This window comes from Mobula birostris, chromosome 10 (assembly GCF_030028105.1).
Source record: "Mobula birostris isolate sMobBir1 chromosome 10, sMobBir1.hap1, whole genome shotgun sequence".
In the NCBI taxonomy this organism is placed as follows: Eukaryota; Metazoa; Chordata; class Chondrichthyes; order Myliobatiformes; family Myliobatidae; genus Mobula; species Mobula birostris.
This window is the reverse complement of record NC_092379.1, coordinates 127,583,437-127,598,261: the sequence shown is the minus strand read 5'-3', so window position 1 is coordinate 127,598,261 and position 14,825 is coordinate 127,583,437. Positions and strand designations below refer to the sequence as shown.

At 40.2% G+C, this 14,825-nt stretch overlaps 1 protein-coding gene across 1 annotated transcript in view; it reads right to left on the bottom strand.

The window, feature by feature from the left end:
* Positions 1-433: 433 nt before the first annotated feature.
* Positions 434-14,825, bottom strand: part of LOC140204321 (phosphatidylinositol 3,4,5-trisphosphate 5-phosphatase 2A-like) — a 163,369-nt gene continuing 148,977 nt past the window's right edge. The window contains exons 26-29 of the mRNA XM_072270942.1: positions 10,372-10,509; positions 5,579-6,326; positions 3,745-3,860; positions 434-2,907 (exon numbers count right to left, since the gene is read on the bottom strand). Of these exons, the coding sequence (XP_072127043.1) occupies positions 2,808-2,907; positions 3,745-3,860; positions 5,579-6,326; positions 10,372-10,509 (1,102 nt within the window). The 3' untranslated portion in view covers positions 434-2,807. The remainder of the gene's footprint in view (positions 2,908-3,744; positions 3,861-5,578; positions 6,327-10,371; positions 10,510-14,825) is intronic.

Here is a 14,825-nt window from a genome sequence, read left to right as displayed (position 1 = left end):
TAGAGAATAGAAAAAAGAAAGTAAGGTAGTGCAAAAAAAACCAAGAGGCAGGTCTGGATATTTGGAGGGAAAAGTGTTTTCATCCACAGAACTGCTGCTCACTGGATTTTTTTTTTGTTTTTCACACCATTCTCTGTCAACTGCAGATACATGAAAATCCTAGGAGATCAGCAGTTTCTGAGATATTCAAACTGCCTCGTCTGACACCAACAATCATTCTGCAGTCAGTCACTTAGATCACATCTTTTCCCCATTCTGATGTTTAGTTCGAACAAAATCTGAACCTCTTGACCATGTCCGCATGCTTGTATGTAGGTGTACAAATGTACCTAATAAAGTGACCACTGAGCGTGCATCCAAGCCCATCTGTTTTGTAACTTAATTTTTCAATACATTGAAATCTAGAAGGCAGAAGAAATATATTCTCATAAGATAGTTTCATTCTAAATTTATTTATATATACTTCAGAGATCCAAATGATATTTAATTAAAACAATATCCAAAGATAACACTGGAGTAAACATAACAACACTGCCATTAACAACAATCATCCAATATGATACCCATGCAGATAAAAATATTCAAAGTTATACAGCATTCAACAATTCATGGCAATGGCTATCCTTCAGACTGAAAGACTAGCAAGCTTTGGTTCTTTCCCTATTGAGCAAAATCACACCGAAGTACATGTCATGTCATGTACGAAGCTCTGATGTGGTGTGGCTAGCAGTGCTTCCAAAAGAAAACTAACAAATGTAATTTCATCCAGCTTCTTGCCCTGAGACTAGTTGCTAAGATTTTGCTCAGATGTCTGTGTTTCAGTGTAGCTTATCAAGTAGCATGTCCACCTTCTACATTTTCATTTCAAACTCAAAGAAATTGTGTAACCTCAGTTTATATAAATCTTTGGAATACCCTTAACTTTCTAACCAATGTAATCATTGTAACTCTGAGAAGGTTTGACACACTTACAGAACATTCATCATTACTACATGGCAGACAGAGTCACAGTGCCAGCTTCAGAAATTGATTAGTTTTTATTGTAAAGCCATGAAGATCAGATGTTGATCTATAAAGGGTGTGGGATCCAGTCACCTACATTACGGCCCAGGTGCAGACGAATTAAGGATCCATTTGCTTAAGTTTCCACACTTAGACCAGAGATATCACCACAAGGAAGGCAGGGCAGCAGCTAAAACCACAGGGCATCCCTGTGAACTCTGGCAATGACCTTGGTCTTTTGTGAAAAGTCATACTGTTGGAGGAACTTTGTGGGTTAGGCAGCAGTTTGTTCTTTTTTGCTCTGGATTCCAGTATCTGCAATCTCTGTGTATTGTAACCTTGTGTTTCTTTTGTTGTTTGTTTGTCCATTCAGTGAATGAAATGCCGCGAATCCTCATTAAAATGTCCAATTTACAAATAAGGGTGGGAGAGATTACATTCTGAATCAAACATGCAGAGGCATATTGCATCTAAACTTCTACCAATCTTTCGGTCAGCACATGCCAAAATGGCCTGAAAATGAAGTAACATTGTTTAGAACATTAAAAACAGTACAAAACAAGAAAAAATACATTAGCAATAATGCTCATGAACCAAGCACGCTGTATCCCTTTAAACTTCTCTTAACATAGGGATATTACATGTTGCACCCACCAACCTCTCATTTAATCCCATTCGGACTCCAACATGTTTAAGAAAATGGAATGACAGATTTCTAAGCTTCCATGTTTTGATAAAGGGAATGCTGTGCAGTTCTCAGTGATGAAGATAAATAAAAATCAGCACAGAGCACTCATGCCAAGCGTAAGTTTCTAGCCTACACAAGGATGGTATAAACTCTGGACATTCACATGAATTTGTCTTTCATATGGGACAAATGCAACATCAATGAGCAGCATAGGAAGGAGCTGCACGTGGCTGGCTTAAAAGATTGAAAATACTGGGGCACGCCATAAACATCTGAATTTTCATACTCCTTCCCCCCATGACCAATTGACCACTTTCAGATGTTAAACAGACACTTGAACCTCCAATATGATAAGCAAGATATACACCATAAGTCTAAGTTGAGTAACATGCACTTAAGTTGAGATCTTCGCTTTTGTTTTTAGTAACATCTTGCTGTGGTCCTTTCCTGTGCCATGTAACCAATACTTTGAGGCATCTGGCTCGGTGTTGGCTTCTTCTGGCATTGTCCATTTTGTACAGGAAGCCTCAAATCGGTGTCAGTTCCAGTAATTTTCTCTGCTAGGCATTCTGAGGGCTTTACCAGTCTGCCTTTTTCTAAATGAAAGGCATCGTACTTATTTGCTTGAATTTCTTGCTGAAAAGTTTTCTGAGTATGAAAAGTGGGGACACTGAATTTCTAAACAAAGCCTTCAAGGGTTCTGGTTACTTGACCATTCGTTATTTCACCCATGGAGACTAAACCGTCCTTGTATTTTATCCGAATGCCATGCTAACACTCAGGAATGGGGCTTCAAGATAAGACAATGCATTCTTCCATTCCAGGTCCCAGACTCCAGCTATAAATTGCCTTGGAAAAATCAAACTGGGGTTCTGCTTCTTACTAACACTAGAGTCTAGACCAGAAACGACTAGGGCACCTGTCACTGGGATTACACTGGAAACACCATTCACTTTTCCGCACTCAATTCCTTCCAGATGTCATAAAGAACCTTCAGGATGTGCTCAGATTCAGTATTTCGCCCAATGTTTTCTTACTCAGGTAGGACTTCGGAAACAAAATTTAATGGCAAGGTCCATAAAGAGTGACCAGTGGTCCTCTTCCATTTTTTACCAGTCTAGTCTCTAGGCTTATTCTGGTATGTTAATTCCAGAAGAGTCTTCCTGTGATTGGCATCGGTGACACCAGCTTCTCGTAAGTCATCATCAGTGATGCCACTACACCAAAAAAGAGACCATAGTGTTATTGCTTTTCAGTAGTAAACATGCATATATTTAGTAAAGTTAAAACCATTACTGCAAACACATTCCTAAAACAATTTCATAGATTAAATCTTGCAAACATCATGACCCATAGCTTTACAAATCCATCTATCTGATTGGCTAAGCCTGGCCTGAAGAGACAGGGTATGAATGAAATCATTCCCATGATAGTAAGTGCTCAGAGAGGGGCGTAGCTGCTTAGAGTTGTAGTGGGGCCAGGGGAACAGACGAGGGAATTGAGAAAGACCTGGAATTTTGTGCACTAAATATACCCAATGGGCCAATTATTTGTGACTGCATTTTGATCCCACCATGGATTCTGTATCAGGACTCCTTAGGCAGCAGAAAAGAATATTCTTTCAGCGATGAGGAGAACTTCTGCGTCAGACTACAAGTGTGTTCCAATTTCAGCATGGAAAGCTGGTGGGTGGGGATTGCAAACAAGCAGCTACAGTCCTGCTGGAAGACACTGCCGACCTAATTTCCAGGTTAATAACGAGGTTGAAGAGAACCTGTGTTGGTCTCATCCCAATCTGTGCTTAATTATGGGCAGCTCCACCCTGTTGGACTGAGCTGAAAATGTTTGGTTCGTAAGGCATCTTGAGATGCCTCTTAATCCACCAGTGTGTGCTAAAATGCACAGGGGGAAACTCCACCATTAAGATTGACATTCTACTCACCCTTCTTTTTGGTAGCGGCAGTGCAATAAATAAAAGGCTACAACTTGTGCAAATACTTTACACAAACACCCAGCAGAAACCACTGGGTTTGATGTATTTTCACTGTAATTACCTCCAGAATTCCAAGTTATCCCATCCATTCTCAATCAGGCCACTTTCATATTTCTCCAAGCCCAAGTGCTTCAGAAACTCCGAGATGATGCTTGTACTATTACGGTTCTCAGAAGTCTAAAAGAGACAACAAAAGATCTGTATGTTTTTGGATAGAGAATTATAAGTTCTTAAATATAACTGCCTTTTTAGCACCTAAACCCTAATGACTGTTTTTGGTTTATGCCTACAGTAATAATGCTGAGATGTTCTGATGCTCTATATGGCCATACTCCACATGATTAATTAATTTTAGTCACTAGCTGGTGAATTTTGGTCAGACAGAAAACTCTGTAAGTATATAGAGAACAATTTGCATTCATATAGTAACTGTCTCAACCTTGTAAAGTCTCAGTGAAATACAGCAACAGAGAACAACTGAATTGTGGTCATTATTGTGCAGAAAGCATAAATGCCAATTTGTACATAAACAGTATGTGATAAAGACCAAATAGTTTATATATATATTTACTTAGAGATATAGTGCAGAACAGGCTCTGCTACTCAGTAAACCACTGAGCTGCGCTGCTTAGAAAACCTCCTATTAAACTCTAGCCTTATCACAGGACAATTTACAAGGACCAATTAATGTACTAACTGGCACGTCTATGGACTATGGAAGGAAAGCGGAGCACCCGGAAGAAATCCACGTGCACACGGGAAGAGCGTACTAACTTTCTCAAAGAGGTCACCGGAATTGAACTCGGAAATCCGATGCTCTGAGCGTTGTGCCAACTGTGACACTGCCATGGCACCCCATCTAGTGAAGTGAGTTAAAAGGTAAATGGAATGCCGGATATTAAGAATTCACTATTTCTTTCTGATATTAGTTGACATGATTTTCTGCATCTCCCACCTGAGATTACAGCAGGGACTGTAATGTCTGAGTTTAATGTCTCTGATGACTGACAGGCTCACAAAGCAGCACTTCCTCAGTGATCCATATTTCCGTCATTTGATTCAGAAAAGTAATATTACAAATCACTAAACATTCATTAAATCACTAAACACGTCATTACTATATGTTAAGAATGATTAACATTTCAAACAATTTGTGCAACACACACACACACACATATTCAGAATTAGGTTTATTCTCACTGCCATATATCATGAAGTTCATTGTTTTGTGGCAGCAGTACAGTGCAAGACATAAAAGATATAATGGTGAGGTATACACACATATTTCTCTCTCTCTCTCTCTCTCTCTCTCACACACACACACACACACATTATCACATCATGTGGTGAACAGGGTTGATCAATCTGTAGAACCTGCCTTACCCCAGCACCACTGACATAATTTTCCAATCCCACCTCATTTTACATCTCCCACAATGAGTTGATCAGCAACTTCAGAGTGAAAGTTATGAGTGAATAATATATGGGTCAAATGGCCAAGGTATATCAGTGAATGGGTTATTGCAACAATCTGGAAGTTCAATGATCCCTGTTACTAATTCTAATTGTAAACTGTAGATTTATTTCATTAAGTTTAAATTTCACAATTGCCACAGTAAAGTCTGCAAGCCATTCGTCCAGGGTTTTGAATTAATCCAACAATTTGTTGACCTACCTACTACACTATATCCCACTACAATATTTGACTCTTTACTAATTTGGTGCTGATCAAAATTCTATACATTTCATTCAAATTGTACTAAATACAGTATATCTGTGCACAAGATATTTGGAGAGCTGGATTTTCATTTACATTTATGTTATTAATAAGTCTATGGCTGAAACTCAAATATGATCATTCAGTCAATAATATCAAAATAATTAATTCCTCCTACCCCATACTCCATTGTCCGGCTCTTGACTGGCAGTGGTGGGGGCATGTTCAGATGATCCATCCGAGCAGTGCGAGGCTGAATCTCTGGGGCTTTGTTTCTCGCGGGCAGCCGGGGACTTTTGGCAGGACGCTCACGAACGGGAATGAGTAGCTCGCCCCTGTTGGACGGCCGGTCCTTATCGCTCAACGATTTGGCTATGTGGCCGACAGGTGGAGGTTGGTCTTCTAACCTCCTCTCGTTGATCTTGTCTCTGACCTCGCTGATCAAGGAAGCTTGAGCCCCACTCTTTGCCGCCACCTGAGGCCTGGTCCTTGTGCCCATGGTGCGGGCTTTGAATTCAAGATGGTCCCGAGCTGGGTTCTTGAGCCGCTCTTGGCTGCCTTTGGCCGGTGAAGTCTGGGATGATTTAACCCATACATCGTCTGTACTGGCATAAAGTGGATTGTTCTGCATTTCAACTTCCAGCATTTTGTGGTACATGTGCTGGCTTTGATCATAAGTGCTTTCATGTTCAGAGGATCCACCTTCATTGTTTAGATGTCGGAGTGAGTAGTCCTTTGGCTTCTCCATTGGTGTTGGAGGAAGAGGGTGTGTCTTATTCCTAGGGATAGGTTTCGACACCGGATTCCCTGGGTTTTCTTGACCACCTGTTCCAGACTGGTAAGAGAGTCCTTCAAGTACAAAATAGGCCGGGTTGTTGAAACTGTTTGAATGAGGGTCGTCATCGGCAGTGCTATTAGGTTTCAACCTGAAAACAAAGCATTAGCAGTTATGGTCCAGGTGAGGAAGCTGAAATTCCAAGAAGTATAGTTATCATTTATCGTTTATTCAAGATCAGTTTGAGTAAGAGACAGACTATTTATAACCATTAAATGTATTTCAAATTGGGTCCTGTACCTCATACTCAGCGATTCAGGAACAGCTTCCTCCCCTCTGCCATCTGATTCCTGAATGGACATTGAAGCTTTGGACACTACCTCACTTTTACCACAGTATTTCTGTTTTTGCACATTTTTAAAAATCTATTCAAAATATGTAATTGATTTACTCATTTATTTATATTGTGTTTTATTTTCTCTCTCTGCATTGAACTGCTGGTACTAAGTTAACAAATTTCACGTCACGTGCCGGTGATAATAAACCTGATTCTGATTCTGATTCTGACTGATATTTAGTCAATGTCAGCGGAAAGTTCTCCTGCATACAAATCCCAAACTATAGAACATAGACCAGTACACCACAGTACAGGGCTTTTGGTCTATAATGTTGTGCTGACCTTTTAACCTGCTCTAAGATCAATCTAACCCTTCCCACCCATTTAGCCCTCCATTTTTCTATCATTTATGTACCTATCTAAGTCTCTTAGAGAACGCAATATATCTACTTCAACCACCGTACTTGGCAGCACTTTCCAACCACCCACCACTCTGTGTAAAAGTCAGACACCTATTGTTTAGAAACTATTATCTGCAAATCTAAATACTGTATAAATAAATAATCCTCTCTTATTGCTTCATAAATTCATTTTGCTTTTATGCACGATATCACAGGATGTGGTCTTTCCTAACCAGTTCAGTATGTTTCCTCACCCTTCATTGCCCATAAGGGTCTATGCAGATAAAAACAGCAGATTTCTAAAGGACAGGAAAGAAACAGGATTTGGTTTCCAATGGCTATCCAACAGTTTGATGGATAAAGTTATGAGGTGATAAAATTTATTTAATTAATGGAGTTTAAGTTCCCTAGATCCAGTGGAGAGCTTTAAATTCATGTTCTGTAACTAATAGTTCAGCTGGCAAATTCATAGGTGTGGCATATAAAGATTCTTCAACCAAGACTCTGCTTCAATATCACAATGGTAAGAAATATTGGCTCCAAATTTAATTTCATTCAATAAATGTTAGACTGAAAACAGAGCATTCCTTTTAGGATTATTTGAAGACAATGCGTTTGTTCTGTGTTTCTCTTCCCTTTGTATGCATTTTCTTCTCTCCTGTGTTGAGCCTAGGGATAAACACCAGGCACTTAGTATGGGCATTTCACCTCACTGAATGTTTCTTTTTCAAATGGTATTTTCCTTTCACATATGACCACAGGCCACCCAGCATCTCTGGATCATGTCAGGTTAGACTGTGTTGAAAATGACTGTTTACTTTGCTCCATCAATATTTGCTCTCAGAACCACATTTTCCCCTGACTATGAAAGCAGTATGGTTGAGAGAGATAAAGTCACAGAACATTACAGCACAGAAACAAGGCCATCAGCAAAAACTGTTATTCTGCCTCATCCCATCTACCTGCACCTGGACTACAGCCCTCTATAACCTTCCCATCCATGTACCTATCCAAAACTCTCTCAAGTGTTGCAATTGAACCGTATCCACCACGTCCACTGGCAGCTCCTTCCACACTTGCACCACTCTCTGAGTGAAGAAGTTTCTCCCTCAGGTTCCCCTTAAATATTTCATTTTTCACTCTAAATCTATGACCTGAGTTTTCACCCAAACTCAGTGGAAAAATACCTGCTTGCGCTTACCCTATCTATACCCCTCACAATTCTGTATACCTCTATCAAATTTCTCCTTATTATTCTCTGTCACTTGAAATAAAATCCTGACCAATTCAACCTTCCCCGAAAACTCAGGTCCTCATTCCTGGCAGCATCCTTGTAAATGGTATCTACACGCATTCAATCTTATTAATATTTTTCCTGTCAGCAGGTGACCAGAACTACACATAATACTCTAAATTTGGCCTCGCCATCTTATACAACTTCAACAAAGCACCACAACTCCTGTATTCAGTACTCTGATTTATGAAGGCCAATGTGCCAACAGTTCTCTTTAGGACCCTATCCACCTGTGACGTCACTTTCGAGGAATTATGGATTTGCATTCCCAGGTCCCATTTTTTATTGCACTCCTCAGAGCCTTACTGTTCACCGCAGAAGTACTTCCCTAGTTTGTCTTCCCAAAGTGCAACACATCATACTTTTCTGCATTAAATTCCATCTGCCATTTTTTAGCCCTTTTTTCCAGCTGATCCTGAGCTCATCGCAAGCATTGATAGCCTTCCTTGCTCTCACTATGTTCCCAGTCTTGGTGTCATCTTCAAATTTGCTGATCCAGTTTACCACATTATCACCCAAATCAATAATATAATTAACAAATAATAATGGTCCAGCACTGATTCCTGCAGCACACCTTATGTAACAGGTTTCCAACCAGAGGGCAACCATTGACTACCACTCTCCGGCTTCTGCTAAGCCAATGTTGAATCTAATTTACTACTTCATCCTGAATTCCAAGTGATTGAACCTGCTGGAGCAGCTTTCCTATGGGACTTTGTCAAAGGTCTTGCTAAATCCACGAAGACAACATCCATTGCCTTTCCTTCATCAACGTTCCTGGAAACCGCCTCAAAAGAGCTATAAGATTGTTAGTCACCATCGACCACACACAAAGCATACTGTCTATCCCTTATCAGGCCTGATCTAACTACCTACATACCCTGTCATTTTGAATACCTTCCGATAATTTATCAGGCTCACCAACTATTATTTCCTGCCTTATTTTCTGTGGCTTCCTTGAACAACAGAGTAGTGTTAGTTATCCTCCACCCACTGTGACTAAGATTGTTTTAAATACCTCAGCCAGGGCCTCTACAATTTCAGCACTAACTTCCCACAAGGTCCAAGGGGTCACGTTGCCCGGCCCTGGGGACTTATCCACCCTAATTTGCCTCAGGAGAGCAATTACCAACTCTTCTGTAATCTGGTTATAGTCCACAACCTTACTACAGTTTTGCCTCAGTACTAGAAACTCAGTGCTCATCTCACGAGCAGGTACAGATGCATAAAATCCAATTAAGACTTCCTCCATCTCATTCAGCTCCGTGCATAGATGACCATGCTGAACTTCAAGTGGACCAATTTTGTCCCTTGCTATTCTTTTGCTCTTAATGTACCTGTAGAAACTCTCAGAACTCTCCTTTTCTTTGTTTGCCAGAGCAACCTCGTTCCAGCTTTTAGCCCTCCTGACTTTTTCCTTATGTATTTATTTGCATTTCTTATACTCAAGTACCTCAATTGTTCCTTGCTGCCTATAACTTCTATGCATTTCCTACTTTTTCTTAACTTGGCCCTCAATATCTCTTAAAAATCAATGTTCCCAAAACTAGTTAGCCTTGCCTTTTATTCTAACAGGAACATACAAACTCTGTACATTCCTGTTTGAATAAAAGGCAAGGTTAGTAAGTTTACAGTACAGCAAACCTGTTAACATTGTCTATGGCACTGTAGTGTAATGGTTAGCACAATGCTTTATAACATTGCCAGCTGTAAGATTGGGGTTCAATTCCCACCACTGTCTGTAAGGAGTTTCTACATTCTCTCCTTAACTGTGTGCATTTCCTCCTGGTTCTCAGGTTTCCTCCCACATTCCAAAGATGTGTAGGTTAGGGTTAATAAGATGTGGGCAATCTGTGTTGGTGCCAGAAACGGGGCCACACTTGCAGGCTGTGCCCAAAAATGCCCCCAACATAAGCAACACATTTCACTGTATGTTTCGATGTTTTGATGTCAATGTGATGAATAAATCAAACCTTTATCTTTTTCTGTACTCTCATTTGCTACCAAATATTCAGTAACTTTGTGCTGTGAACTCATGTCTTACCATGGGACTTACTATTGCATAAATTGCACAAACATTCAATATTCTGAGAGATGATATAAAAGAGATGAGAAGACAACAGGTTTCATTTTAGTGCAGCCTCTGATGTGGTGGTCACTGTACCTTGGCTGAAGGGTCTCTTCACTTCCCTTCCCTTTGCTTCCCGGGGCAGCCGTCCCATAATCATCAGGAGAATTGGAAAACATCGCACTGACGTCTTCAGAGAAAGCTGAGTTCTGGCCAGATTTTTTACCACTGCTTCTGTGAAATTCCAAATCAATGAACAAAAGCCATGAAACTTCTCACTCAAAACTGGACCACTTGTTACAAAAATCAAGACCACTTCTCACTCAGGATTCATTTTGTCTTAAGCATATTTTACACTCAAAAGAAATATTACTTCTGAATTGAATTATTGGAATTCAAGGTATTTAATTCCATGAGAAGAATCTATAGTCTTTGTGAGTTGGTAGTTCTTTGGGCTCCAGCATTAGATTCTTGGTTGGATCGGTGTGATAATATCTTTAGAAGTGCCAATGCACTTGATATTACATCACAGACGTACAGCAGTAACTGACACATAGGAAAGGAAGAATAAGCAGTTATGACCCATGTTCCTAATCCTAGAATAAAACGTGCACTTGAGAACATTGGGCAAGATCAGAATCTGTCTTTGTCGCTGTTGGCCTTGTTGCCTAGGAGCTTGCAAATTCTCAGCATCTGGATATCATTTGAAGAAAAGATGTTGTGTCATTTTATGTGCAGAAGACACAAGAGTGTTGATACCAACTGGGAAACCATGCCTAGAACAAATCACCAGCTTCTGAATATGTGAATAGAGAATTATATGATATTTTTTCCATTATAGGGATGGTTACTTTTCAGATCATATTGACTTTGCACCAGACCTCTGCAAGATTTTTCTAATGATCCTGGTTTGAAAGAATGAACTGTACTTCTTTCCTTTTTGCCTTCCTCCCTCCAGTACTTCCTTTAAACAGCTGAGCCTACAGAAGTGTACAATGCGCAACAGAGAGGCTCATAATACTGAATCTGATTCTACTCATCCTCAGCTCTGTTCTATTAATCCACTACCACTGCGTCTGCCATTGGTACCTGGTTAAACTATGGCCCAGTTTTGAGGTGCTTATGGTTGCTTTCAAACCTCTGCATAGTCCCTACCTCCCTTGTCTTTAATCTCGTTCAGGCCTCTATCCAGCTAAGATATCTGTGCCCATGAGCACCGTTGCCCTTAGTTGTTGCAGCACTATGAGCCAAACCCTCAGTTGCCAAGGGTATAGGCTCTGAAAGTCTCACTGCACTGCTTCTTGCTTCCAGTTTCCTGTTAGCCTTTCGGCCCATAAATCTGTGTCCAACGTGTCCTTACCTTATCTTAGAAATTACCTTCAGGTTACCCATAGCCCTCTATTTTTCTGAGCATGTACCTGTCCAGGAGTCTCTTAAAAGACCCTATTGCATCCGCCTCCACCACTGTCGTCAGCAGCCCATTCTATGCACTCACCACTCTCTGCGTAAAAACTTACCCCTGACATCTCCTCTGTACCTACTTCTAAGCATCTTAAAACTGTGCCCTCTCGTGCTAGCCATTCCAGACTTGGGAAAAAGCCTCTGACTATCCACACGATCAATGCCTCTCATCATTTTATACACCTGTTCTTCAACATCTTTCTTAAAATTTATCTTTCTGACTAATCTCTGGTTATCTACTCTAATATCACCTTATATGGCAATTTCCTTTTTATATATTACATTCTTCCATACTAGAGATATTTTTTTACATAAATGAAACACACACAAACTGCTGGAGGATTTCACCAGGTCAGACAGCATCTATGGAGAAGAATAAAGAGTTGATGTTTTGGGCTAAGACCCTTCGTCAGTATATGTCTCAGCCCAAAACCTTAGCTCTTTATTCCTCTTCATAGATGTTGCCGGACCTGCTGAGTTCATCTAACATTTTGCATGTGTTATTTTGGATTCTCAGCATCTGTAGAATCTTTTGTGTTTATAGACAAAAGTTAATGTTGTTTATAAATTGCCCAATAAGCTCCTACAAACGGTATACACAGAATGCTGGAGAAAATCAGTAGGCCGGGTAGCATCTATGGAAAAGAGGAAAGAGTCAACATTTCGGGCCGAGACCCTTCATCAGGAATGGGATCGTGAGTCCTGATGAAGGGTCTTGGACTGAAAAGTCAACTGTATTTATTTATTGCTTTTTTTTTTGGATGTATCATGTCAGTGAGGTTGACCAGATGGACCCTATAACAATGGTCTAACAAGTCATTAACTCTTTTCCTTTCTCTATAGACCAGAGGTTCCCAAATTTTTAATGCCATGGACCAATACCATTAAGCAGGGTGTCCATAGACCTCGGGTTAGAAACCCCTGCTACAAATGCTGCCTGATGTAATGAAGATTCCAGCATCTTCTACTTGTATTTCAGATTTTGCTTCTGAATCATTTGTTGAAATTTGTCGTTATTAGCTTGTTCTAAATAATACAGCAATAATGTATTTCACTCCTGACAAGCAATGCTACAGAAGTGAGTAGAATTAAATTTTGGAAACAGAATAAGTACACAGCCTTGTCTCTGTCACAAATTTAACACATGTCTGAGGACAAAATTCTCCTTCATCTTTCAATACCCAACTCACTGAAATATTAATCACTCCATTTTCAAAGCAAACAGCCTTGATTTTCTTTTCCAGTATGTTATATGTTTTCTTCAGAACTCTGGAGTTCGGAAGTTTTCTTTCTAATTCAGGATCTGTGAGTCTGTTTCCACATTTCATATGTCAAAACATCTGCCAGAACAGCAAGCCTCCAGCTGACATAACTCTAAAACCGATCATCAACAAACTTGCAGATGCTGCAAATTGTCCACTTCTACAAAACTTCAAAGGTGTCATGTCTAGTTGATAATAGAGTAAAAAAAAACAATCATAGAACATAGAACACTACAGCACCATGCAGACCCTTCAGGTCATAATGTTGTGCTGACCTTTTAACCTACTCTAAGATCAATCCAACTCTTCCCTCTTACATAGCCCTCCATTTTTCTTTCATCCATGCTTCTACCTAAAATGTCCTAATGTACCTGCCTCTGCCACCGCCTCTGTCAGGGTGTTCCACACACCCTCCACTCCCTATGTAAAAATCTAACTTCTGACACCCCTACCTCTATGCTTTCCTCTCATCACCATAAAATTATGTGCCTACACATTAGCTATTTCTGCCTGGGATAAAGTCTGTGACTATCCACTCAATTTATGCCTCTTATCAACTTATCACCTCTATCAAGTCATCTTTTATCCTCCACAGAGAAAAGCCCTAGCTGGCTCAACCTGTCCTCATAAGACGTGCTCCTTAGTCTAGACAGCATCCTAGGAAATCTCATTTGCACCCTCTCTAAAGCTGCCACATCCTTCCTATAATGAGGCAACCAGAACGGAACACAATATTCCAAATGTGGTCTAATATTGAATTACCTGTGCTTATAAATAAGTAAAATTTATAAAAGAGATTTTTATAAATTGATTGTAGGTCCTCACCTGAGGCATTGTGATCAATTCTTGACATTTTAGGAAAGCTATAAAAACTCTGGAAGGCAGTAAAGGGTTTACAAAATCAATACAAAATTTAGAAGATTGAGGGGGAAACGTATAAACTTCTAAAGGGATTGGACAGGCTAGATGCAGGAAGATTATTCTTGATGTTGGGGAAGTCCAGAATGAGGGGTCACAGTTTGAGGATAAAGGGGAAGCCTTTTAGGACCGAGATGAGGAAAAACTTCTTCACACAGAGAGTGGTGAATCTGTGGAATTCTCTGCCACAGGAAACAGTTGAGGCCAGTTCATTGGCTGTACTTAAGAGGGAGTTAGATATGGCCCTTGTGGCTAAAGGGATCAGGGGGTAGGGAGAGAAAGCAGGTACAGGGTTCTGAGTTGGATGATCAGCCATGATCATACTGAACGGCAGTGCAGGCTCAAGGGGCTGAATGGCCTACTCCTGCACCTATGTTCTATGTTTCTATGTTACCAGAGATGAGAACTTTAGCTCATAGGGCTATTTAGAAAGCTAGAATTGTTTCCCTTGGAATGGAGAGGATATTTAAAATAAATTACAACTGGGTAAAACAACTATTCCCCGTGGTATTGCCCAGCAATGTGGGGTCATGCTTACGAAATCATTTACATAAGAACTAATGAAGAGATGTGAATCTTTCCCAGCCAGATAGTTGCCTGGATCTGGAATGTTTCACTTGAAAAAACTGCTGGAAGCTGGTTCCAAAATTAATGCTATAGGGAATTGAATGTAAGATGAAGAATAAAGGATCTGCAGGGCTGTAGGCAAAAATGGGAATGTATGAATAACAAAGAGTCTGCTGGAAGAACTCAGCATATCGAACAATATCTTCAGAGAGAATAGAATTGTCAACACCTTTGTTTAAGAACTGCATCAGGACTGAAAGTGGAGAGGCAAGCTGCTAGTTTGAAGAAGGGAAGAGGGAAAGGGGAGTGTTGAGACAGTCTTGAGCGTTGAGATGATGTAGG